The sequence below is a fragment of the Python bivittatus genome, unplaced genomic scaffold (assembly GCF_059951505.1).
Source record: "Python bivittatus isolate LINGU-HERP-01145 unplaced genomic scaffold, Pbiv_v1 ctg000640_np1212, whole genome shotgun sequence".
Classification (NCBI taxonomy): Eukaryota; Metazoa; Chordata; class Lepidosauria; order Squamata; family Pythonidae; genus Python; species Python bivittatus.
The window spans coordinates 195,952-223,630 of NW_028277090.1; the positions used below are offsets into that span (position 1 = coordinate 195,952).

General features: G+C 46.3%; 1 protein-coding gene across 6 annotated transcripts in view; it reads left to right on the forward strand.

Annotated features, from left to right (window-relative positions):
- Positions 1-27,679, forward strand: part of LOC103062246 (cytoplasmic phosphatidylinositol transfer protein 1-like) — a 57,518-nt gene that overhangs the window by 6,896 nt on the left and 22,943 nt on the right. For 5 of the 6 annotated variants that reach the window (XM_088151025.1, XM_088151024.1, XM_088151022.1 and 2 more), the window contains exons 2-3: positions 2,787-2,953; positions 23,008-23,156. In XM_088151025.1, the coding sequence (XP_088007151.1) occupies positions 2,906-2,953; positions 23,008-23,156 (197 nt within the window). In that variant the 5' untranslated portion in view covers positions 2,787-2,905. Of the gene's footprint in view, positions 1-858; positions 2,255-2,786; positions 2,954-23,007; positions 23,157-27,679 lie in introns of those variants that run through there. The other variant, XM_007440490.4, reaches the window with a different exon arrangement.

Below are 27,679 nucleotides of genomic sequence, written 5' to 3' on the forward strand. Positions count from 1 at the left end.
TTGACCAGATGCCTCGATGGCTGGTCGGTGTAAATGATGAAAAGTTTTGATTATGACAAGATGGCACGAAAGCTGTGGGTGTCATTGATAATAACTGGCGGAGAGGTCGTGTGCTCTGCGCTCTGAGGCTGATCTGACACCGGAGAGTCCGAGCGAGATTGTCGCTTGGCTACAAAATCCAGCAGGTCACCTTGGGCCAGGTGTGCTCAGCCTCAGCTATCTCCCCGGTCGGAAAATGGTACTGGCAGGAGGCACGAGAACCGTTTGGGCTGCCCTGTGCTTCTTGGAGGGAGAAGCGGGTGCATGGAGAGAGAATGGGTGGAGGAGCAGGGCTCTACCCCACAAGCTGCTTTGGAGGGAAGCCTGCCTGCGCCCATGTGAGCGAAGCTCAGTGGTACAGGGCTAATGTGAACGTATGCCAGCTTTCAGGAGGGTTTAATGCAAGGTTTCTCAAACGTGGCCACTTTAAGATGGGCGGGCTTCAACTCCCAGAATTCCCCAGCCAGGGAAAAGTGGCCACATTTGAGAAACACTGGTTTAATGCATGTTTGGGAGGAAACTGGAATGGGATTCTACTGGATCAGACCAAAGAACAGTTTGGCCCCTGTTCCTTTGCATGTAGCTCCTTGGGATCAAATTACATCTTTGGAGATCCAGCATCAGTTCCTTGGGTCATCCCTCCCTCCCTGTGTTTGTTTTCCTCCCTTCCCCTTCCCCTCCCTTCCCCTTCCCCTTCCCCTTCCCCTTCCCCTTCCCCCTTCCTTCCTTCCTTCCTTCCTTCCTTCCTTCCTTCCTTCCTTCCTTCCTTCCTTCCTTCCTTCCTTCCTTCCTTCCTCCCTCCCTGTGTGCTTGCTTGCTTTCAGTGGGTAACACTTTGATATGTTCTGAATGGGGTTGAAATACGGTAAGGGAGGGCAGTGGGAAGTTGGTTGTGCTTGGTTGCAATGTCCAGAACTGGAACAAAGGACTTTCTGAGTTGGTCCAATATTTTACCAGGGTCCAAATTCTGAACCCATTGGGGTGATGATAACTGATTCTGATTTGAGTCTAGACAACGTCCACTGAGGCATTTTAGTTTTGGAAATGCACACAGCAGGATCTGTTTTCCACCCGTAGAAGCTGGTTGGCGCAGTCCGTGCTGTTTGTTCAATGGATGAGCTGAGCAACATGTACGTAATACCTGTCAGACCTTTGAGGTAGGCCAGGCCAGGAAATAGACTGCATGAATAATCCTGGAGCTCTGCTTTGCTGATAGAGGCTGGAGGAACAGAATCTTGAAAGCCTGGGAGCATTCTCCCTCCCTCTTCGACTCAAGGAAGTTAAGGTGGAACTAATCTGTTTCTTTCTAATGTTTTTTTCCCCCTGTCCTGGGCTCAGATCAGGTTTTGCTAATTGCCATTGCATTGTTTGTCCAAGGTTATCTCTGCAATACCTGCTGGAGGGCTGGGCTGGCTGACTGCTTAGTCAGGGGTCTTCCAGATAAAGCAATTCATGGAAAGTTGGCATCAGTTGGCTAAATGAGAGCTAGCCACCAGGGAACATCATCATGGTGTCATTGGCTTGGAAGGAGAAGAAGTGCCAGGACACTCCCATCTCAGTTCCTCAGAACTGCTTTTGATCTTTCATGGGTACCAATTCTGCAACCTCGTCCTGGAACCTGAGCCCCATCACTGCATGGGCCAATCGTCCCATTAGGGATTTTGAGAACATGTCACAAGCACTCTCTAAAAGGGGTGGCCACGGTGAGCATGCCCAGGTGCAAAAAAGCTCATTTCCCAGAAGAAAAATTCAGGAGGTTGCTCCTCCCACCCCTTCTAAACCTCCAAGTTGCTTTCTCCCACCCCAGCTTGTCTTTATCTTCTCTAGACCCTCCCAAACAACGTTCTGGGTTTCAACCACTTTCTGCTGTTTTATATCCCAGGGTGAAAGATGATGCTGAAGATGGATTTTGTGCTTTGTAACCAGCCAGCTTCCCCTTTTTTAAAAAAGAAAAGAATCTTGGAAATATAATTCTACTAAGTGAATCATCACACCTGGGGGTGTCTTAATTTAGTATGGGAACAGGCAGCAGAATTCAAGCTTACTTCAAAGGTACTCTCTGTTCCAGAAGATTCCCAGTCTCATATTGGTAGGGATGGTCTGTATCCACGCAGAAGCACACTTGCTTGCTCACTTTCCTACATTGACAAAATAGCCTGGCCCTGGGAAGTGACTTGGGGACATCAGCGTTTTCCTGCAGCTCTCCGGAGATCTAGTAAGTCTCAGCTTGCAACTTGGAACGGTGCACTAAGCCTGCGGTTTTAGACCGCCAAGCATCCAGTGCTTTTCATTTCTGATTTCTTTTTTCTCTTCATTAACGCCCTTGCCCTTTGCTGTTGAGTTTTTGGAGCCATGTGGTGATTGAGTGAATCTTCCAAACTCTTTCCTCCAGAAGAATCTTTAGAGAGCGGGGCCAGGGGGCGAAAAAGTCTGGAAGAGACTCTGCTCTCCTGCCACGGAGAAAGGGCAAAGGTTGGGACAGGCTTCTCTGTGCCTCCTTGGTCCAGCTGCTGTTCCTCCCTTGGGTTGACACGTGAGGAGGCTGGTGACCTCACAACGGCTGCCCTGGCAACCGGTGATGAAGTCACGAGCCCAGCCGTTCTTGGAGCAAGAGGGGGAGAAAGCTGCTCGGGAACCAAGTGCCTGATTTTAGCTTGCCAGATGTGCACCCAGAGCTGCTCCTTGAGTTGCTCTAAAATCTCACCCTCTGCCCCAACCTCTGGTTGGGAATTCTTGTTCTCCCACAGGATGATGCTTTCCCTGAGGAACCTCCAGGGGCCACTGGGTTGGTGTCGAGTCCCCGTTTCCATCTGAAGAGTGTTTCTCTGCAAGGGGAACATTGAGCATCCAGAACCCAAGAGCAGCAATGCTGGTGAAAGAGTATCGGATCTGTATGCCGCTCACCACTGAAGAGGTAAAGGGCCATGGGGAGGTCTGAGCTACTGAAGCTGTGGGGAAGGGAGGGAGAGGCGTTTATTCCATTTAACTGAACAGCCCTGGAGTTTTGTCTTCATCTGGCTGGGACCTTTCTCACCAGTTTGTTGGATAGCTGTGGGCTGGAAGAGCTGGGGTTAAGGGTTTGGGGTGGACTCCACTTTAGAGACTGGAGGCTGTAGAAGAAGGAAGGAAAGGGGTTGGAATGGGGAGCCTCCCCAGTTTCTCAGCCAGGGGCCAGTGACTAAAACTTTCAGGGCTTCCTGGAGCCACCTCAACCTCTGCTTCTCTTAATGTCCTCTTTGACCATTGGCTTTTAGAGAAATGTTTCTCAGCTTCAGCAACTTTAAGAGGAGTGGACTTCAACTCCCAGAATTTCCCAGCCAACGTGCTAGCTGGGGAATTCTGGGAGGCAAAGTCCACACCTCTTAAAGTTGTTGAGGTTGAGAAACACTGATTTAGAGGACGGAAGTCCAACAATATAAGGCCTAAAATGAGAGTATAATCTAGTTAAGACACCCACCCCCCACCCTTGCCCCTGAAACCTGGAAAGGGAGATGTTCAGAATTGACTGGTGTGGGCGTCATCCACTTCTCTTCCTTGCCCATGACCTGTTGTGCTCATTCCTCCCCAGATGTTAAGTGCAGGCAGAAAAGGGGTCAAATGTGAAAGGGGTACAGCAGAATCAGGCTAGTGGTCAGCGTAAGCTGCATAATGAACTGGAGATGGATGGGACAGAGAAGAATCTGCAGCATGATGGAAGATCACCCACGGGCACAGGGTAATGGGACTTCTCCAGTAGCAATTACAGATAGCTAGGCTAGTAAATGAGCTGAGGGTTTTTTTCATCTGTCTATCACTCTAGGAGAGGAGACACACACCCCACTGAGCTGAAACAGAAACCCTCTGCTTATTTGATGAGTCCCTTGTTAAAATGTAGCACTCTTAGCAAGAGAGTCTGGATAACCCGTTAAAAGAGGCTCTTCTCCCTCCCAGAAATGTTTTCCATTTCAATCTAGTCAGCCAACCAACAAAACAAGGCTGGTTTGGGGAGAAAGTTCCCAACTTGCAACAGAGGCAGCCCTTTTGCCATTTCGTTGATGCCAGGAGCGCTTCCGGCTGATAATTGGTGAAGGTAGCAAGGCAGGGTGGCAAGATTCTTTCTCAAGAAGCCCCTTTCTGGCTTTGAACCCTTTCCAAATGGTTCTTCCATCAATAGTGGGGCAACGTAATATCCTTCATGCCTGGAACAATAAAGTTATTGGCAGCGTGTATAAAGCTGGAAAAGGTTAAGGCAGGAAGTAGGAAAGCTGATGCCTTCTAGAGCTGTTGAACTTCCACACCCTTGGCTGCAGCTGGCATGGCCAGCGAAAAGGGCTCTCTGAATTATAGTTCTGGCTGACACCATACTGATCCTATGCATGGTGAGAACTTCAGGTGGCCAGACTTGTCAGTGCCAATGGACAGCATCAAGGCTTTCCCAGCTCCTCCTGGAGATGGCAAGAATTGGTTTCAAGGATCATCTGCTCCAAATATGTGCTCTTTCAACCAACCGGATTCTCTTCCCAAGTTGGTGACTCTCAAGTGGTGAACCCCACTGAAGTATATAGATGACAGGGCTTGGCTTGGAGATTCATGGGGTGTGGGCCAGGCTAAAGGGGGCTATTGATAGCCAAGACCTCCAGCATCTCCTAAGGGCTTTGATAGGCCAGATATCCCTTGGAGAAGGCTGAATAAAGTCAATCTACACTCCTGCATAGGTTTTGTTAGTAAATCCCTGGGTGCTACATGAAGATAAAGTCTCTTGAATTGAACTGCACTTATCCATGTTGCTTTATTACTCACAATATTGGCATAACGTGTCATTGTCACCATCTGGGATGTTTTGGGACTTCTCAGTCAAGGCTACAGCTCTGTAATTTCCTAGTGATCCTAATCCAAAGGTTAACAATCTGGATTGTGATCAAGACCAGGCCTGAATCTGTTTAGTTTCCAAGTCCAGAAATCCACTCTGGGATATTGCTTCCCATTCTGCTAAGTTCCAGATGTTGCCTTTATTTCCCTGCCTGGTGACACTGTCCCTGCAAGTTCCTCTGTTATCATTAAAGAGACCCACCATTTGGCTGGTTCACAGGAAGCCAGAAATGTATTTTGCCCTAATTCACTTTAGGGGGAAATTGATTGTAGATGGGAAATAGTTCAGTTGCTAGAATTACTGCAAGCCCATCCCTTTCTTTTTAATAAATCTTGCTCAAGAGACTATGAGAATCATGCCTGTAAAAGGAATTATGTTCAGTTTTAGGCAGAAACGAAAGGGTCTGAGAGGTAGGGCTCATGAAGGACACTTAGGACGTGTCCCTCTGGGATAGAACTGTAATAAACCTGCTTATTTCACCCGTGGACTGTTGGTGCCCCCACCTTCTTACCGAACATGGAGAAGAGGCATTGCAACCTTTCCAGTTAAGCATTGGAAAACCAGCTCTCTGCCTGATCCTCTTTCTCCCCAGTGTAAGCTGCAGCTTGCTTTCTGTTAGTGGGGGTAGATGCAGTCCAAGAAATTAATCTCAGGGCTTTCCAATGTTTGGGTCATTCGAAACCTCAAGAATTCTTTGGAGGAGGATCTTTACTAAGACAAGGAAGGGAAGGAAGCAAAGAAATGAAACTGGCTGATCAATATGTCCTCACCCAACATATTTATGCTGCTCTTTCTCCATTGGCAACACCCCCCGTGCAGGAAATGAAGTGTTGAAAGCGTGGCATGCTTTTTGCAGGGAAAATCAAGGGCCTGAATGCTGTGGACATCGGTGGCAATAAGCCCATTCTGTCCCAAGGATGTTCCCAATGTCTCTTTGCCGTGGGAGATTTAAAGAAGCAGAAGTCAGGAATCAGGTTCCCAGTGGGGGTAGGAGCTAATGGTCTGGAAGCCAGCAAAAAAAGGGGGGGGCTCCAAATTAAAGCTGGGAGCGAATTACCTTTTGAAGCCCTCCACCAAACCTACAGAGGGGGAAATGAGAGAGATTCATTTCGCAGACATTTCCTAAAGGAAGAGCCATTCTCCAACAACTTCTGAAGAACCTCACTCAACCATGAGGACAGGAGCAATGTTGCTGAAAAATCCCTGGTGGAGTTGGAGAGTAGCTTCCTGCGATCTTCCCTTGGGATTGAATGGAAACCTGGGAAGCTGGGGAGTGCTGGAGACAGGATTGTGTAATGAAAAACAAGACATTCACGTGCTGATTCTGTGGTCACCCTGCCACTGCCCTACTCTCCCAAGGAGACTTCCTTCAAAAGTGTCATCTCAATAGAAGAGAAGTTCTGTAGCTCAGGGTTGAACTGTGGAGTCCTTGGGGTTCTCTGAGTTGGTGGTTTTCTTGCAGATGTTTCGTTACCTTCAAAAGGGCCTTTTGCTAACACTGAAGATGTTACCTACCCAGGTAATGAAATGTTTGCAAGAAAACAACCAAGCTCATAGAACCCCAAGGACTCCACAGCAGCATCTCAAGACATTTTGAAAGCAAACCCTCTTCCATTTGCAAGAGAACTTGTTTTCTGTGTGCCATGATGATTTCATTATTCATGAGATTTCTAACCCACTTTGAATGCAGGAGCTCAAGGCAATGTACAAGGTGTTTCCTTGTCCCATTTTCCCCATAACTCCTTGGGAGTTGAGTTGGAGAGAGAGAGAGGGGGGCCAAAAGTCCCCCAGGGAGTTTTTAGGGTTGAGAGAGGACCAGAACCTGGGTCTCCCCATTCCTAGTCCAGCATCTTCATCTCTGTACCCCTCTGACTTTGAGGTTGAGATGGGGGAACTGGCCCAAAGCACCCCAGAGTACTTTTAGGGAACTAGAACCTAAGTGTCTCCTCCCCTAGTCTACCACCTCCATCATTTACACCAGTGTTTTTCAAACTTGGCTGGCTAGGGAATTCTGGGAGTTGAAGTCCACACATCTTAAAGTGGCCAAGTTTAAAAAACACTGATTGACACCATTGACTCTCTAATGAAGTGTGTCACAGGAAGGTTTTGCATATACAGGCTGGAACCAAGTTTACACTGTCTCCCCTCCACTCCTACATCTCTCCCCCTCCTCAACCCATGTGTTTGCTATAGGAGTGACCACAAAGTGTAAAGTTGGAGATGAATCACTGTTTTGCTTTGATCCTCACTGGAAGCCAACTTTATTCCTCTCTCTAAAGGTGGTGCAAGAAGTTGGCATCAGAACGTCACTAGAGCTATGGGGTGAGAGATTGTGGGGAGGCTGGAGGAAGGAGAGAAAAAGGCTGGACAGAAGCAGCTTATTTCATAAAGTGCAACTCAGCCAGGTGGCAGGGAATCTGGGAAGAGGCATTTCAAATCATTCAAGGAGATTCCACCTTAATTTCTCTGCTTGGGAAATCCCCTTTGTAGTTTTCAAGATCCTGTATTCAACTCCACCTAGCATTATTGCCAACTAGCCTTAAAGAGACTCCACTGACACTGGGGCAGTTCTTGCCCAGTTGAGCAGAGGCCCACATGAAAATATTCAATTCAGAGTCTTGACTCCAAGGAAACCTGATCATTTTTCTGAACTGAGTCAATAGTCCAGATCAGAGGGTCAATTTCTATCCGATGGTCAGACCAAATTGGTTGCTTCAGGTTTGATTGGCAATGGGATGGCCTTTTGCTGAGGGCCCAGTGGCTCCCCCACTCCCCAGCCCCCAAATCAAATTGACTTGATTTGGCAATCCAGGTAGAATTCATCCGGAACTCCGAATGGGATGGACAGTTTGAATCAGAGTCACCCAGGGATCGGAGTTGGCCATCTGAACCCGATCTGATTTAGCTGGCAACCTGCAAGGAGTTGCAGTCACTGCCCTGAGCTGTTAACTTTTCATGCAGTTGCACAGGTGTGTGCAAGGCACTCCTTCTGGTGGGGGTCACGCTTGGAAGGTTGGGCCAAGACAGCCAGATTTGCAAAGGGGACTGTCAACCAAGATTTCTGGCTGGTGGGGGAGTGGACAGGGGGGCACAGCTTTGTGGCATCTCTCTGCACAGCGTCAAAAGTCTCGGTCATTCAGCTTGCTGCCTTCTTGTGTGAAAGCCTTCAATGCCATGGAGGTGTGCAACATTGTGGAAACTTCCTCGTGCGCCGGTCTGGGGAGGGGTGGAAATTAAAGGTATGCTGTGGGACGAGGAGAGGCCGCCAGTTCCCTGTCACTGGTGGCGACCCCCATGTGCAATGCTGAAGCTTTGTCGGGGCTAGTGGGTTTAACCTTTGCAAATGTTGCACAAGCACCCCCAAGGTATACCCCACAACCTTTTCCTTTTTGGCGACATTTGGGCTTCACAAAGATGACCAACTTGCTTCCAGCTCCATGGAGGAAGGGGTGTGTGTCTTTTTTTTAAAAAAAAACTGCCCTCTAACCTGTTACTTACAGGTTAGATCCATGTTTCTCAAAAACTGACAACTTTAAGACATGTGGACTTCAACTCCCAGAATTCTGGAAGTTGAAGTCCACATGTCTTAAAGTTGTCAAGTTTGAGAAACACTGGGTTAGATTCTAGTCTGGAGATGGGGTGAAGCACAGGGCCTTGATCAAGGTTTACCTGATGCCCCAGATGCAAAACACCAGAGATTTGCGGTTCACAAGGATTCTCAGGATCTCAGTTCATGCAACAGGCAGAGAAAATGCTGAACCGCAAACTCTTCCAACCTCCTTTCTCATGCACCCCACTCCTCCTTTCCTCACGGCAGCCGTCTCCCATCCAGGGGGGCTCTCCAGATGTGTGGCCTTGTGCCTAGAATCCCCCCCACACACACACACACACGCCAGGTTGGCTATTGCTGAGAATTCTGGAAGTTAAAAGTTCATAGATCTGGAGGGGAGCCAGATTGGAGAAGGAAACCTTAGAGTTGGGAATCTGGAAGGGCGGCTTTGTAAAGAAATGTTGGCATGTCAGGACTGGCCCTTTTCAGCTTCTGCCTGAAGGTGGGATGAATTGGGCAATCAATTTGGAAAGAGTGACGAAAGGAAGTCTTGGCTGGCTGGGGAATTCTGGGAGTTGAAGTCCACCCATCTTAAAGTTGCTGAGGTTGAAGAACCCTGCTCTAAGATGTACTGGGATAAGAGAAATGTTGATGACTGTGAAGATGGGACATTTTTTTTCTTGGAGGGAGCTAGTAAGATCCGACCCAGCGTCTACTGATCAACCAGGTGCTCACAAGCTCCGTAGACTTGATGCTGGCCCATATTTTATTACAGGCATGTAAAGAATCTGCTGAGATTCTTCTTAAGTTGCTAGTCCTCATTGTGAAGTGACAGGCTGCTTACATGTTGGTGCATTAATGCTGGAATGGTGCTGCTTGGTTGACCGGGGTGGGGAGGGCTTTACATCCTTGGTTCTCTGCCTTCCTTCCCAAAATGTTCCCACTGTCTTTGCTTCGTGGACCGATTCTCGAAGTTTTGCCTGGTTTTGATCTGTTTCGGTATGAGTGAAATGGGTAGAGGGGCCAAGATGTGCTTTCTTCCCACAATTCTGGTGGGCCTTTTGGTGGTGGGATTTGGGGACCTGATATTTTCAGCTTTTCCTTGGCAACCTTTCAGGAAGAGAGCATCTTGGGTACCAAATACCCAAGACATGTGGTTTGGGGGTGGGGGAGAAGGGTGACCAGAAGGACTATTAAATTGGGTTTGGTGTTTTATTGCTTTATGAAGAGCTGTTCAAAGCATCTTTTGAAGATGAAAAGCAGGATCGAAACAATATGAATAATACAACTGAAGCACGCTTGCACGCTCTCTGTAAAAAATTAAAAGTTTTAAAAGCGAAGATAAAAATGAATACAGACTAATATAAAGTAAGGAAGAAAAAGAAAGACTTCCAAAAGAAAATACACCTGAAGCTTCTCGCGTAGCCTCAAGACCGTGTTTTTTAAATGACCTGCAAGAGTCAAAATGTCAGCTCTCCTTATTTGATATTTTTTTCCTAAATAGTTCACTTTTTATTCTCTCTTAAAGGGACCATAATTCCCATTAGTCATTAGCCAGGCTGAGCAATGCTAACAGGATGTGGAATTCCAAACCAGCTGCAGAGATATCTTCTATGTTGTATGAACTAGCCATTAAAAAAAAAAATGATGTATTTTCTTTGTCACCTGTCCCAAAGCAAAACATTTTATTGGGTTAAACTCTAGAGCAGTGTTTCTCAACCTTGGCAACTTTAAGGTGTGTGGACTTCAACTCCCAGAATTCCCCAGCCAGCCAGGCTGGCTGGGGAATTCTGGGAGTTGAAGTCCACACACCTTAAAGTAGCCAAGGTTGAGAAACACTGCTCTAGAAGAATTTGGATACTTTGCTCATACCTCCTATGAGCCCTTCAGCTGATTGGGAGCCTGGAACAGGCCACAGATATGCTCTTGAGGAATGCAACGCCATGGGAAGAGGGGTATTTAGAGCATATGCAGAATGCCTTGCCTGCAATCCCACTCTGTGATTGTAGCCCACATTATTGGGTTTTACTTAAAGGCTAGTTCTGTTTCTCAAACTTGGCCTCTTTACGATGGGTGGACTTCAACTCCTAATATTCCCCAGCCAACTTTAAAATGGGTGGACTTCAACTCCCAAAATTCCCCAGCCAACTTTTAAGACGTGTGGACCAACTTCCAGAATTCCCCAGGCAATTAAGATGGGTGGACTTCAAGTCCCAAAATTCCGTAGCCAGCTTTAACATGGGTGGACTTCAACTCCCAGAATTCAGCAAGCTCAGGGGGAGCTGGGTTTGTTAAACCCTTGGCCTGACCTCTTACAAAATATCAGTGGTGGGCGGGGAGCCAAAAGATCCACGCCTTTCCTCTTGGCCAGCAGGGGGCGCTGTTGGAGACCCCCAGCTCTTGATGGCATCTTCTGCCTGGCTTTGACGAAAAGTCCTTTAGCGGTGCAGAAACTGGATGGATGGCTCTTTTGGGAAGCCGACGTGGTTTTTTTTTTCCGAGGTTGAAATGGCCGTGGCCTTTTGCCAAAGTGGACGTACATGTTAGGTAGTTGTGTGGCTCCATTAGGAGAACAGCCTTAATAGGAGCCAAGCGCTCGGTTCCCCGTGGGTCCCCCAGAGACAAGCGTATCGCAGAAGAGGTGGACAGCTTGTACCGAACCAGGTGGAGCCTTTTTTTGGAAGCATGGGCACACAGGCACATTTTGTTTTGATATAATTAGCACCAGGTTCATATGATTTCTATGCACTTGCCTGGCTGGCGCACTGTCGTCTTTCAGGCACCGCAGCCCTGGGAATTGGAACTACGTTTAACCTGTTAAGGAGGGGGCTTGTTAGTCCGGGAGTCAAATCCCTGCTTTGTGCACTAACAGGTCTTGTCTTCAGTTTGGGATTTGGAGAACCACAAACCCCCAGTTAAAAATATTTTCGACAAAGAGGCAGCCACGTTGCTCTGGGGGTTACAGTTTGGGCTTGGCTTGACTGGCGTATACGTAACTTGCAAACTAGAAGGTCACTTTGCTGGGGTTTCCAAAAATGTGCGCACGTGGTCGCCTGCGAGCGATTCTTATTCACCGTGGGCGAATAGCAACTGGCAAGGCTGGCTCCGTGCAGAAGGGGATCCATCTTTCTATATAACAGCTTTCCCTTGGCAAAAGCTCTCTTAAACTCTGCCTCCCATCATCCTAAACCAGCTTGGGGGAAGGTGGTACCGCAAAATGTTTGTCTTGCGCCGTCAGGGTGTTGATTCATGCTTGGAAGATGTTGCAGGTTGCAGAAGAGGCTGGGGAGAAACTTGTCCTTTGTATCTCTTTTTTTGGGGGGGGTCCTACCTCCCTCCATCTGAACATCCCTCTGTCTAGCTCTGTGCTGCCTCTAATCATGATGGGCAGCAACTCTCCAGGTTTCCAGCCTCCTCCTAATGTGCGCCTTGGGACTGATCCACTCCCCCATATTTAAAGAGCAATGTTCTAGTCCTCATGATTAAGGAATCACAAACTGGGAAGAAGAAGGCATGTGCTGGACTTGCTGTCTTGGGAGCAAATAATCCCTGTGGGTCGTCTTCTTTTAAATCCTCCTCCCCACATATCTTTTGTTTTGGGGTATATAGTTCCCCTTCATTCCTATGAAACGTGGAATATAATTTCCCTTGTTCTGGCACAGTAATTATTTATCCAGTTCCAGCTCTAGGTATGCCTGGCATTCAAGTACTAGAGAAGGACAGAACGGTGACTCAGTCAACATTTGAGAGCAGACTGAGGAAGCCACAGCCTTCCAAGCAACATTGGACTACAACTCCCATTATCTCCAACTGATGGGGATAGGGAACCATGGAAATGGTTCCTTAGGCTTTTTCAGTGGCAGAATCGAAGTTGAACAAAATCCTGGAGCTTTACAAATGTATTTTCACCTGTCGAGCCACACGGTTGCAGAAGCTCCATTTCTTCTCCCTTTACTGCCATGAGGACTAGAAACTTGTCCTGGCATTTCCCTCTCTTTTTATCCGCTTGGGAACCATGGCCTGTGCTGCCCCTGGGGGCAGAGAAGCGAAAGGCTCAACAACCGCCCTGACAGGTTGCTGCTTCATAAAACGTGGCTTTTGTGACTCCGGACACACTCTTCTTTGCCTTCAGCTGCCTGACTCAACCTTTAAGTTAAAACTTGCTGGGAGGACGTCAAACAAAAGTAGCAGTCATGGTGTTCCTAGCAGGAAAGGGGACGCTGACGCATTTGCACTTCAGAAAAAGCTTGCCACGTTTCAGTACGGAAGGCCAGAAGTTCAGTTGCCTTCATTGGCTCTTCCAGGATCAGATGGCTTTATCTTATCTTTGGAAAGTTCAGAGTGATTTCAGTAGGAAGCGAGCGAATGGCTGCAGAGTCTTCGTGCCCCGTTAATTTGATTAGTTCTTTTTGCCCAGCCCATTTGTTAGGAATTCAGCACCACCACTACCACATTTACACACGTGCGGTCTCTCCCTACACACACACACACACGGATTATTTCTCGGAGCCTATTTATTGACGGCCTCCTTGCTTTCCCCACTTGGTTAAGACGAACTCTGAAGGTAGCTTCTGCTGAAGCGATAGTTCATCAAAAGCTTGAGAAAGAGGTCAGCCAGGCATGAGTTCAACACGGCAGCAGAGAAGGGGCCCCTCCAAATTCAGATTTGCCAGCATCTCTGTTTCAGGAAAACTTTTTGAATCGTTTGGAAGACCAACAGCACCCAAGTCTAAAAGGAATCTCCCAGGGGCTCAGCCTGGCCAGATTTGGAGGGGGGAGCTTTTCTGCTGTTCCCCTACACCCATTACCTTGGCAAGGAATTCAGACAATTCATACTAATATCTGTACTCTGAATTAAGGACGATTGTGAGACCCTCAGCCTGTAGAGGGGAGTCAGGACTTCCTCTTCCATGTGTGCCCCAGTTACATCCAGGGTCATGGGGACAGAAAATCAGCAGGCACCATCTTATTGCCGTTTCTGCATATTAACCATCTGTAGCCGGCCTTCCTATCTCGTGCTCAGCCACAATGTGGCTTGTTGGACTAAGTATGTTGCACGAAAGCTGCTGGAGCTTTATTCAACAAACTGTGCTTAAACAGTGGAGTCCCTGGAGTTCTCTGAGCTTGGCTGTTTTCTTGCAAACATTTCATTACCCAGCTAGGGAACATCTTCAGTGCTAACCCTAGCCGGGTAATGAAACGTTTGCAAGAAAACAGCCAAGCTCAGAGAACTCCAGGGACTCCACAGTTCAACCCTGAGCTACACATATTCTCTTCTGTTTGTGCTTAAACAGATCATAGCTTAGCCCCGTGTAGGAATTCAACCATGGAATCGTATTGAATGGGACCTTGAAGGTCATCCAGACAACCCCACCTGTGGAGGAACTGACTAATTCAGGATCCCCATTAGGTGCCTTCTAGGCTGTGCTTGGAAACTTCTAATGAAGGAATCTCCATTGCTAAATCATCTTCTCCACTGGCAACTCCTTCCCCATGGCTGATGAAATGCTATTTTTGCCAGTGTTATTTGAAACATCTCCTTCATCCTTTGGGGTGAGGGGGGGAGGCAGAACAGAGATTTGGCCATCCAACAGTGCAGGGTGATTGGAAACGTTGGGGGTTCTTGGCCCCGACATCCAGAGCAAGCACCAGGCAGTCAAAATGGCAACAGCTGCCTGCTGACATCATCGTGTCAGGACTTCTGACGCAAATGGTGTCATCTCAAGTGGGACGTGCATGTCGCTCTTTGAACCCCTGTAGATGCTTGCGATGCTCGGGAGCGCACTGTACCCCAAGCCTGCTCCAGACGGTGAAGGCTGCTGATTAACAAGGCGCCATCTGAGTGGAGTTTTTCAAAGAAAGCTGACAATTCAACGAAGTGCAGATAATATGTCTTCGGTAATTAGCAGGATGACAAGAGGCATCAGTAGAACAATAAAATAATGACTCTACTGGAGCATTGTCATCTTCTTCCCCCTTCCCCCGCTCCCACATTATTTACTGAGCACAAAGTCACATTTCAGTTTTTAGCAGGCTCGTTTTCCCAGGGAGGAGAGCGAGCACCGCAGAATCTCTGCTTTTCTCGGTGAACTTTGAGTAATGCAAAGACTTCTGCTTTTGACAGAACACCAAGCTGGACTTTTGCGGAGACGGAATGTGCCAGAATCACAGCATCCTTGAACGTCCTCCAGCCTAAGCCGCTTTACTTAAGCGTATTTCCTTAAAAAAGAAATTTTGCTCGTTTCGGTGTTCATTCTTTCCTTCCCACTCTGGTCTTTTGGGATGCTATAATTTTTGCAAGTTCTTCTCCTTGCAACGATTTGTTGAGATGGTCCTAGTCGATCGGGGATCATGCGAACGATGTTATGGCCGTAGTCCGTGTCCCATATCCCCCGCGGGAAAGTGAAAACTCTTGAAAAGGAAAGCCTGCTAGCAACTTGGGCTAATCAGGTGCATATTTTCTCCAACAGCACCCAAGATCATTAAAAAGTGGGGGCGTTTATTTGACAGCTTGACTGATTGGTTTCAGTTCAGCCATCCCTAGAATCCAGCTGAGCATATTGATTTTCTGGCATGTGGGTGGAATCCAAGTGTGCGGCTTTGTACGGGTTGAACATACAGGGTGCTAAACCATGATATACTTTTAATTTTGGCATAGCTCCGTGGCCCCGATCTTCGATCTGGAATACCTGGATGAAAGTTGCAAATCGGAGCCCAAAAATGATCTTTCGGGGGCGTTCTTAGAAAGGACGCAAGAAATATTTAGAAGACAGAGATCAATATTCTCGCTCCTATATTATTTTGCTGCTTTTCTATTGGAATGTGCACGTTGGGGATTCTTAGGGAAAGATTCTCCTGCCTCCCCTCAAGGAATCTTTTCCTCCTGGGACAGAATTCTTTCTGTAACTTTCGGCACGGGTTGGTGGAACAGATGGGAAATGTAATCGGATGGACCCGAAGCGTTTTAGAACATTGCAGGGCGACGGTTCTTGGGGCTGTAAAAGCCAAGCTTTAATTCCTAAACGACCGGAGATGGGATCTTAACAGAACCAAGATGTTGTCCTGGAAATCATTCTTTGGAGCTTGAATTCATGAGAGCTGAGAGGACCTTTGGGTCGGGTTCAGGGGTCTCCTGCTTCTCCTTCTCTACCTCTTTTCAACTTTGGGCGTAGCACAGCAAGCAAGCCGCTTCGGGAGCCAAAGCACAGCTTGAGCAACCCCCCCCCCCCCATGCTGGAGGGGCTCACGTGGGCTGGAGAGCCAGGGAGCGTGTTTAGTCATTCAGCTCCTCTCTGCTGTGTGCCAGGCTAAAAGTAGCTCCCTTCAACACAGCTGCTGCTTTTGGTCGGAGCTGAGCAAACAGCCTCCGTTCGCACAGGCACAATTTGCTGGAACCAGATCGCTTTCCGGGGGTGGGTTGTGTTTACTCTGGGGAAACAATTCCCTTTGCAGGAGGGTTTGGAGGACAAGTCTCTCTCTGCAGGAAAGATGCTTGCGTTCAGGAAGAAACATCAAAGGCTGCCGTTCCCTGCGTGATTTTGCTCGCCAGGGATTTCCATTGAGCAGAAGGTTTTAGGGGAGGGTGATGCAGATACCAGCTCTGGGAACTTGAGGGTTGGTTTAGGGCAGGGTTCCTCAACCTTGGCAACTTTAAAATGTGTGGACTTCAGCTCCCAGAATTCCCCAGCCAGCTGAGAGCTGAAGTCCACACATCTTAAAGCTGACTGGGGAATTCTGGGAGTTGAAGACCACACATCTTAGTTGCCTGGGGAATTTTGGGAGCTGGAGTCTGCACATCTAAAAGTTGGCTGGGGAACTCTGGGAGTTGGTCCACACATCTTAAATTGGCTGGGGAATTCTGGAAGTTGGTCCACACATCTTAAAAGTTGGCTGGGGAATTCTGGGACTTGAAGTCCACCTATCTTAAAGTTGGTTGGGGAATTCTGGGAGTTGAAGTCCACCCATCTTAAAGTTGCCAAGGTTGAGAAACACTGGCTTGGGGTAGTGTTCTGCAACTTTCTCCAGACCCCTTTGAGCTTCTGAATGGTAGTCAGTCTACAGTCCGAACAGCAGAGAAGCCCAGGAGAAAGAAATGGGTTTGACCGGGACAAACAATGCATTTGATTCCATTTACATGAAGTTAGCGTGAAATGCAATCAGTTCAATATGGTTAATATGATTACTGTTTAATCATTGCCCTCTGTTATCACACTCAGAATTGCAGTTTGATGAGAACTTGGTTGCTCTTCGTGTGGTTTTATGGATTTTATGATGTTTAATAATAGGCTTGTAAAGTGGCTAGAGCAACTTTAATTGGCAGTGTGCAAATATTGAAAATAAATGCACTTGGGGAAGAGTTCTTGGGCCCCACACCCATTTTAAGGGCCAGATGCAACCTAGAGAGCATCAGGGGTGCCCTCCAATGTAAGTGCAAGCAGGCTCGGTGTCTTTTTTAAATACAAAAACTAAATCACATAACGTGATTTCGGAGCACATATAAATATATAGTATCTATACATATGAGATAGATAGATCTGTCTCTCTGTGTGGATACATATGTATATTATTAGACAGAAGCTATAGGTTATAGATGACTGTATTTCAGTAGCTGTTTTTAGAAAGGCCACGGAACATGAGACATTATTGCTCTTGCATGCTGGATAATTGAGTAAGCCAAAGAATATCCAAATGAGGTCAATATGTGCTTCATGGACTATAGAAAAGCCTCTGAGCATGTCAAGCTGTGGAATGTGGTTAGACATCTCATTGTCTTCATGTGAAACTTATAAATAGAACAAGAAGCTGTAGTACCGATAGAACATGGTGAAACAGACTGGTTCCAGGTCAGTAAAGGAGTGAGGCAAGACTCTGTTTTTTTTCCTTATTTATTCAACCTGTATAATTCATATATATTGAAGGAGCCTGGATTGGAAGAAGAAAAATTTAGTTTTAAAACTGAAGGAAGAAATGTCAATAACCTGTGTTATGCTGATGACACTACTCTGATTGCCAAAACTACAAGCCATTCCCAAACTCTAGTAATAAAAGTCAAGGAGCGCAATGAAATACTAGGACTAGGACTAAGAATAAAGATCATAATGACAACAGGTACAGCAACCACCCTTAGAATTAACAATGAAGATGTTGAAGTGGTGGATAGTTTCTTGGAAAAGATATTCTGGGATGTGTCAATACCTACAAACGAGAATCCTACAGGCAGTGGTTCTCCCTGCGATACTCTATGAAAGCGAAAGTTGGACTTTGAAGAAGGAGGAGAGAAAGAGTATTGACAGTTTTGAACTTTGGTGTTGGAGAAGACTCCTGAGAAGACCGTGGACAGCCGAGAAAACAAACCAATGGATCATCGAACAAATCAACCCAGAGTTCTCACTTGAGGCACCAATGACCAGGCTCAATTTATCCTACTTCAGACACATTGTGCCAAGACCCAACTCTCTGGAGAAGGCTCTGATGCTGGGAAAGTCAGAAGGAAAGAGAAGAAGAGGATGACCAGCAGGTGGATGAGGAGCACACTATTGGAAGACCTGAAGGACCAAGTTAGGGACAGATCTTCATGGAGGAAATCTATGTGGTTGCTAGGAGTCAACACTGACTTGATGGCACATGATCAATTAGTAAGTCCTTTTGTAGTGAGAAGGGGAAAGCTTTGTTGGACCGAACTCACCATTAAAAGAAAAAAATCTGTTCACCCACTTTCCTTTGAATTCTGAAATAGTTTTTCTTATATTCCTTCCCCCAGAAGTAGAAGACCAAGTAAATACCATTGTTTTTATTTGCTTTAAAATTGGGATAATTATAATCCTGCTCTGGAGATCGGGGAAAATCCTTGCTACGTTGATTTATACAAAATATTTTAAACAGACACATGTGGGGGGGTGTATGTTAATCACACACAGCCAGGGTAATGTTTACATCTTACAAAAAAGGGAAATAATTCTGAAATACAGATGGTCGTCTCTCTTTTCCAAGCATAACATTGAACGTCCTAAGTCAGCGGCAAGTAAACTCATCAAGATCATGTTTTACCAGATATTGACTCTCAGACAAAAAGAAACCAACCCGGAGGCTGTAGGTTTAGCTGATCCCTTGGAAAATTGCAGTTGGTGAGTGAAGTTTTCCATAGTTACCCAAGACCACATGTCTAAGATATCTACAATTCTCTATTTTCCAGGACTGCAGAAGAACTGAATGTGCTGTGTTCCTGGGCAAGGAGGACCCTAAATCTTATGCAATTGTTCTAGCTGAGTTTAAACACCCATTCAACAGTAGCTAGGATACAGAAAGATCAACTAGTTCTATATATTTTGCAAGGAGAACGGGGGAAAGAATGTCCTTATTCACACCCTGGACGAAACTTTTGGGCCCTGTCTACTCCTGGGGTGCTCTGGACACCCCAGAAGGGATATCTCTGGGTCACCCTTTTTGGATCTCTGCTCTACGTCGTGATGTTTTTGAGTTCTGGTTTAGCCTGTTTTACGAAGCTGCTATTGATTGATATTTGTTTTTAATATGATTTTATTGAAAGTTTGAAAGGCAAGAGTAAAAATGAATACAGACTAAAAGAGAATAAGAACGGAAAAAGGGAAAGGAAGAAATAAAAGAGAAAGCTAAAGTGAAAAAAGGAAAGGAAAAAAGTAGAAGAGAAATAGAAGAGAAAGAAGAAAGATACAAAGAAGGGGCTTCTAATCTTCTTTACAGCGGTTATAAGTACAATTGTAAATTTACTTCTTACTCTATGGTTACAATATAACTCTCTTCTTTCTATAATCTATCCTGTCTAATCATCAAAACCATAATTCGTAAGTTCATTTTTTTCTGTTTTACGCAAAAAATCCAAAAGGGGTTTCCAGTCAGCAATAAACATAGATATTGTCTTTGATCAAAGAAGTCAATTTGGCCATCTCAGCAAGTTCCATCATCTTCACCAACCGTTCCTCCATGGTGGGTAATGTTGAATCTTTCCATCTTTGTGCATGCAATAATCTCACCAAAGTTCTCATGTGTAAAAACAAAATTCCATGACTTTTTTCCAACTGTTTGTCCATCAATCCCCAAAGAAAAACCTCTGGTCTCAATTGTATATTAATCTTTAAAATCCTCTGAAGCAATGTATGCATTTGAATCCAGAATTTTCTAGCTTTTTTACACATCCATGATAAAATGTCCCTTCTTGTTCACCTTTCCAACATAAATTTGAAGTGCCTTTATACATTCTAGACAATTTCTCTGGTGACAGATACCAACAGTAGGTCCATCATTTTATTAAAAAATCTCTTTAAGATTAGAGCATAGTGTAAATTTCAGTCCTTTTAACCACATATTTTCCCATTATTCCATCTGTATATTATAACAAAAAAAATGTAGCCCACTTTATCATACATTCTTTCACTTGTTCTTCTTCTGTTTCAACTTTCAATAAACGTTCATACATTTTAGCAATCGCACACGTGCATCATTTGTACACAATTCAGTTTCAAAGTCAGAATATTCAATACCATAAATGCTTTAGTCTATTTTGAATCTTTCCAATAACTGTAAATAGGAAAACCATTGACAATATGTCCCTCTGCCATCAGTTGTTCTCTTGATTTTATTTTGCGTTCCCCTTGACAAAATTCTAGTATCTCCAGTATGTTAACCGTTTGTCTGTTGACTATTATTTCCCGTCTATAAAATGCTTCTTGTGCTGAGAGCCACAAAGGTGTTTTCAAGCACAACCTGGATTTGTATCTACAGTGGAACCTCGAGTTACGAATTTAATCCGTTCCATGACTCTGGTTGCAACTCGAATTGGTCGCAACATGAGGCAAATTTTCCCATAAGGTTCAATGTAATTACCGTTAATCCATTCCGGCGTCCGCGGACCATGCGTCAGGGGCGGAAAAATGGCCGCGGACCATGCGGCAGGGCGGAAAAAGGGCCGCGGACCAGGTGGAACGGGCGGAAAAATGGCCGCGGACCACGTGGAACGGGCGGAAAAATGGCCACGGACCACGTGGAACGGGCGGAAAATGGCCACAGACCACGTGGAACGGGCGGAAAAATGGCCGCAGACCACGTGGAACGGGCAGAAAAATGGCTGCGGACCACGTGGAACGGGCGGAAAATGGCTGCGGATCCGGTTCGTAAGTCGAGGCGAGTTCGCAAGTTGAGGTAAATTTTTGGGGCCGGAGCTGGTCGTATCTTGAAAAATTCGTAAGGAAGGGCGTTCGTAACTAGAGGCACCACTGTATTCCATGTTCTCAATGTGGCACGTCTAACGTAGTGATTTTTAAAATCTACACTAACCTTGACATTATCATGCACAAATATCCACGCCGCCCAAATCTCAAGTGTTCTTCTAACTCTAAAAGTGAAGCTGCTACTGTTTAATCAACAAAGCACAGTTAAAGCTTTGCCAGGATCAGTCTGTTCCAGCCTGCAAGGTTGTTGGGGTTTTTTCCCTCTAAGTCAGTGTTGCCCAAACATGGCCACTTTAAGATGAGTGGACTTCAACTCCCAGAATTCCCCAGCCAGAGTTGAAGTCCACTCATCTTAAAGTGGCCAAGTTTGGACAACACTGCTCTAAGTGAAGAGGTGCGTGAAGAGAAGTTGTGTACTTACAGGGCAAGATGGTTGGTTTTTGGATACAGACTATTTGGAACAAAAACTGTTCCCTCTGGACGTTTTTCCAACGTACAGGGGTTCCTCAAGTGCACGCGTGCATTTTTGTCTTTTCAGCAGACATTTTTGCATCTGATCAGGAACTGAGGGCCGATCTGAATCCATAGCTGTAATACAGAATGTTGAATATCGGTTTAGGATGTGATGTTGTGGTAACATTTAATACAAGTGGAAATTTAGTAAGCACAGACTTACCAAAAGCATTTTTTTGAATTTTCCTTCAACTGTTTAAGGCAGTGTTTCTCAACCTTGGCCACTTGAAGATGTGTGGACTTCAACTCCCAGAATTCCCCAGCCCATGCATGGGCTGGGGAATTCTGGGAGTTGAAGTCCACACATCTTAAAGTTGCTGAGGCTGAGAAACACAGCTGTACACTACACAAATCAGCATGATGCCACCCATCCATCTGTTCTAGTGGCATGGCTGGCTGGGGAATTCTGGGAGTTGAAGTCCACACATCTTCAAGTGGCCAAGGTTGAGAAACACTGGTTTAAGGAGACCAGTAAGCCATGGAGCAGCTTATGAAAACTTTATTGAAGAACAGCCTTTGTAGGTCCCTGATAGATTTGAGGAGGCTCAGGAGTGGGGAATCCTTGGAGGAAAAGTTTTTAAATCATCCTCTGGAGCATTTACTCCATGCCTTATAATATAGTCTTCCAGATGTTGGCTCAGAATAAAACAAGGTGGAGTTTGAAGTAGGTGTTTTTAACCTGCACATCCAAAGCAGATTTACAGGAAAACTGTAAACAGAATAAAATATACTGCCGTTTCAAAGCTGCTGCGATCCTGGAAGGCAAGCGAAGTTAGGGAACGCTTTAAAATGGGTAGCAGAGAGATACTTGTGGGCAAAAAAATGTATTTGCAGAAACCTCCCTTGGTGCTAAGTGTGCCTGACTCGTGTTTGTGCATGTGTACATACGTATATACATATATGTGTGGGTGTTTGTGCGTTCCAATAAATAAAATGGGAGGGTGCTGCAAAGAAGTCGCATAGAAATAAACTTTATGGCGAGGAAGCCCTGAGCACCGCACAAAAGGGTTGGAGTTTTTTCCACTAGGTTACAGGGCTGGGGGGAAAAACAATTGTGGGAAAACCAGGAACAGATGTCTTGCCTGGAGTTTGGCTCTGACACCATTCCCACATTCCTGCAAAAAGTATGTGCTCAGCTCCCCCCGGCCCCCCATCCGCCCTTTCTTAATTCTTAGCAATTGTTTGTCCTCATGAGTCATTATTCTGCACTCTTTGATCATCGGTTTGAGGTCCTCCAGACTTCAGTTTTGCTCCAAATAACCAAGCAAGAGCCTATAATTCTACCTAGCTCCATGTAGAACAGTGACCCAGGATGACTTTTGACGTTGTGAATGGTTGGATCTTTCCTCTTTTCAAGCATTTTTGTTTTGTTCCCTTTTCTTTTTTTGATTTTTGAGATTGACAGGGGACATCCTGGGACATCACGGGGGACTCTGTTGCAGCCCTGGGGAAACTCAGGGGTTGAATTCAGGCCAGTCGTTCTCTTCCAGCCTGAACTACCTCATAGGGGGGTTGTGAGAAAAATTGGGAGAGGGAATTCAGTGGAACTGAGTCCTGTGGGAAAGGTGGGATAGGAATCAGATAAATAAATGTTTCAGGCTGGAGTCCCCTGATGTGTTGGGGGTCTTTTGAACAACTACTGTCATGATTATGGACTGCTACTCCCATGATTCCCAGCCAGAAGCGAGCCAGACTGATTGGAGTTGTAGTTCAAAACCACACAGGTGGTTCCTTATACATTTGCATGGCAGAGAGAACATCCGGGGGGGGGCATCCTGTCCTCCTCCCCCGACCCGCCCGTTTGCACAAACCCCTTCAAGACTGCTTTCTTCTTGGTCTTCTTTCCTCAACAGTATCGTGTTGGGCAACTTTACACCATCAGTAAGCACAGCCATCAGGAAAGCGACAGAGGAGAAGGGGTGGAAGTGGTGAAAAACGAGCCGCACGAGGACCCCGTCCACGGCCGGGGCCAGTTCACCGAGAAGCGGGTCCACCTGTCCAGGTGAGGAAGCACCAGCAGCGTTTCGAGGGCCAGTGCCCCGGTTCTCCTCTTCTCTCTCTTGTGGGTACTTTCACGAGTGGGGCACTAGGCGGTTCCTTGCCAGAGCCTTGTGAGGCGGGTCACAAGTGTTCCTAACTTAGAGCTGGAGAGAGGAAGGAGGCGGCTGAGTGTCTTCTGTAGAAGGGGCAGTACTGAGTGGGTTGAGCAAGACTGGGGGGCTGGAGATGCAGGGCAAGGCAGTGAGTTAAGAGGTGGCACACCATATGGCATCGATGGGCAAGGCTAAAGATTTTGCCTTGCCTTGCTATTATATCTGTTTCCTTTCCATTATATTTGAACCCTTCCCTTTCTTTCTCCTTCCCTTCCCTTTTCCCCTTTCCCTCCCTTCCTCCTTCCCTTCCTTTCCCTTCCCTTTTCCCCACTCCCTTTCCTTCCTCCTTTCCTTCCCTTATTCCAGCCTCTTCCTCTTCCTCCTTTCCCCCTTTTCTCCTTCCCTTCCCTTCCTTCCCCTTTCCTTTTCTCCTTTCCCTTTCCTCCCTCCCACCTTTCCATCCCTTCCTCCTTCCCTTTCCCTTCCCTTCCCTTCCCTCTCCCTTCCTTTCCCTTTCCCTCCCTTCCTCCTTCCCTTTTCCTAATTCTTCTCCTGCAGCAAATGGCAGCTCACCTTTGTTTCAATTCCACCAAGCCTCTTTTAGCTTAATGCCCTTGTGTTTCCCACCTGAAAATGGTGGGATGTTAACCTCTAGAAATGCCACCATCATTTGCCCCCCCCCCAAAAGAAGGAGAAGGAGAAGTTGGGTGGCTGGGGGCAACAAGCAGCCCCAGGATTGCATTCCCTCCTCCTCGTGCTGGAGACTTTCTCCCAAGGCCAGATCCCAGCCGCCGAGCATCGTTCTCCTCCTCCACCTCCGCCCTGCTGATGCAGAGTTTTGCCTTTCTCCAGTACCCATTTGTTCTCTGCTTTCCAATTAACCTGTCATGAAATCTGACAATTGCTCTGGGCTGGATTTTGCATGAAAACCCTGAGATAAAGTCATATATTCCTCCAACCCTCCACTTCTCCTTCCCCTTCCACCATCTCTCTGGCTTGCAACTCCCACATATCGCCATCTTCCCGTCCAAATCCATACATTTTTCAGAACGGACAATTTGTTCCTGGGAGATGCTTGATGGGCGGGTAGGAGAGATGCCATCCTGCCAGAGATCTTGGACCTGTAATCCTGCTAGATGGGACTCACGGAAGCCGTAATCCAGACCTTCTCTCCCCTTTTCCTGTTGAGCAGAATACTTGTTGATGAGCAGGTCCCACCACCACCACCACAATGATCTAATTTGGACTGGGGGCAACTGGCTATACCCCGATTGTTTCTGGGGGACTCCTACCCTGGGGTCAAGCCCCTCATCTAAGAGCACCATCAAGGAAGCAAGACTCACCCAACTTCAGTAGAGTGTTTTCACACAAGAGTTAGGGGTAAGATCCAGATTCTTGGAAATAACTTCTAGCTCTCTTTGATTAGTGAGTTCAGGAAGGCAAAAGTCTTTTGCAGTGCTTGGCATCTCTTCTTGCTGGGTGTTTTCACACTTGAACTGAGCTGCTGTTTATGAGATAAGCTACTAACAGACCCCTGTCCTAAAGTATCTATTGGTAGGTTATGTCTGAAATGACTCCTGTTATGTTCCTAGCGTCCCCACAATCTCTCACGATGGGTACTCGTCCTGTTTTGCTCTGCCCCTAGCAGAGACGAAACAATCTGGATCCTGTTGGCAGAACCCCCAGTTTCAGGCTGAACACATCTTTTTATAACAGAGGGAAGCTTCATTGATAAACCAGCTTTTTCCTTACCCTTTGATGTCAATTCATTCAGCTCTTTGCATTCAGGGAAACATCCTTGGAGGAGCACAGCACAGTGGTCTGGCTGAATGCCATCCTTTCAAATCTATTATCTCCTGCTGAAATTTCTTTTCAATTTGCCCAGTTCGCACTGATGTGATACCATATCTATCGAATGCACAGGGAGAGAACAGCAAGTTGCTGTTCTCGGCAGGATGAATGAACGTGTATTCGTTTTGGCTTGAGCCAAACAAAGAACATCCGTGCTGAATCAAGAACGAATCTGAAAGGAATATCCAAGATAAATTGAGGACTGTGTGTTTTATGCTGACTAACTAGAAGGCTGAAGGATACTTCAACCACTCCCACCACCCAGAAGGAGCCATTCAATTTGGAGATGGGAGCATGACATCCTGGTAAGGCACAGAGCCACATTTACTTATGCCACCCTATCACCACCATTTCAGTGACTGATGGTAGTCCCTGAGAAAAAAATTCCTGGTTCTGTCCTCAGCATCCCCTAGGGAAGTTGGAGAAACTCTTGCTAGGAATCCTAGAGAACTTCCATCACCCAACAGTGTTAGGCTACATGGACGAATGATCAGGCAAAATATAAAGCAATCTCTGAATTCCATCTGGCCCAATCATCTCTTTGGTTCAGGAAATTAGAATCAGAGAATCCCTAAACAATGACCGCCTACTTTCTGCTTGAAGACCACCATGAAAGAGAAGAACCCACCCTTCCATCTAAGTAATTGGACGCATTGTCTAAATTTCTCTGTCAAGAACTTGTAAGATGTTTCTCCTAATGTTGAGCTGCAAGATGTCCTTCTAGATTTGAATATGTGAGATTGGTTCCTTACTTCCTTAAAGAGCTCCATCTTCCCCCTTCTAGAGAATAACGTCTTTGGGATTGGAAAAGTTCATTTTTAATCTCTTAGTCTTCCCTTCTCTAGAGCAAACATATTCAGTTGCTTTCTAATAGGCCTTGCTTCATGGACCCATGGCTATTTTTGATTTCTCCCTTTTCTCTATGTCCTTCTTAATGCACTCTGAACTGAATGCACGTATACTACACAGCAGAACATAGCACAGCATTCAGAAATGGCACCCTCCAGCTGTTCCTTCTACACTTGTCTCCTCAGATCAGAACCTCTTCGAGGTTGTCTGTATCAGGGACGGCAACTTCATTAGCCCCCGAATGCCATCTCATGATAGCTTTTGGATGTTTCCCTTATATTTTCCCCAAATCTTCTAGGAGTGATAGATCTTTCAAAGACCATGATAACTTGGCGTTGTTATGCAAGATCTCTGGCGAGTTTCTGAAGTTCCAAGAGAACTGGTGCTCTCACAAAATGTTGGCCTCTTTTTTTTTTACAAATAAAAATGTAAATTTCTTTCATTTTAATTTAGTTTGCAGGAAGGTGGGCAGTGTGTTGGAGGATGCCAAACCCCTTCTGTTCTTCAGCTGTAGCCACTGGACAGGGAATGCCAAAAATAAGCACATGTCTCTTTCTGCCCTTATGAGTTGCTGTCTCCTATTCTGCCTCAATTTCCTCCTTTGACTCCTGCCTACCTTATGGAGCAACTGTAGAGGCAGCCAAATCTCTTGATTTATTGAAAGGATGTGGTCATAACTGTCTGCTCTGCCACTCCGGTTCGCCAGCCAAGGCTCAAACCTTCTTGAGGAGATGGGCTGTCATCCTGGAAGCACTAACATCCCTGGCAAGCAAGGGAAGAAAAATTATTCCCTCTGGGCCCTCACTGCTCAGCTTCCATTCTTCTTCCTCTCACTGTTTCTGGCCGCAAGCCCCGATCAATAACGTTTTACCTCCCGGGAAAGGTTGTTTGAGTTAATTGACTTGATGAAGCTGACAGCACAGGCTTGCCAAGGTCAGCCTGCTTTCTGTGATCTGGGGAGGGGGCTGAAGAGCCCCACTGACTCAACAGTGGGACTTCTTGTCATTACAAGTGTCAGCCCATTTCTGACAGCCGTTGTGGGAGAAAGGAGAGTTTTCTTGTTTTCCCCAGGAGCTTTAGGGAAAAGTTGCTCATTGTGGAAAGCCTCTGGGTGACTTTGGCAGCTACTGATTCTGATAGCTGCTTCTATTACCTTTCCAAGCTCAGTGCCTTGCAGAAGGTGCTCCCACCAACCGAAAGCCAGCCTGATGGAATTCTTGTCCACAACAACTACAGGGTTCCAAGTTGGAGAAGTCTGTGCCTACAGCTGCTGGCTGACAGTTCCTTCTCCAGCTCTCTCCTTCAGCTATGAATGAGGAAATGAGTGGAGGGCCTTCTCCTTAACTTCCTTCCAGGTTATGTCTTCTAGAAGTCCTGTTGCTTTGTTGCTCTTAGGAAATGAGCGGAGGGTCTTCTCCTTAACCCCTTTCCATGTTATGACTTCTGGTCTTAGGAAATGAGGGTCTTCTCCTTAACCACTTTCCTTGTTATGACTTCTAGAAGTCCTGTTGCTTTGTTGCTCTTAGGAAGTGAGTGGAGGGTCTCCTCCTTAACCCCTTTCTATGTTATGACTTCTAGAAGTCCTGTCACGTTGTTGTTCTCTCCTTGTTCCAGGATGCTGTTCCTAAACAAATCCAGGCCCTGCCCATGAATGAAGAAGAGCATGCCTGGCTGGGAGGGGGGGGGCGGGGTGGACCTTGCCAAGAGCCCATAGCTATTGTCTGAACTGATG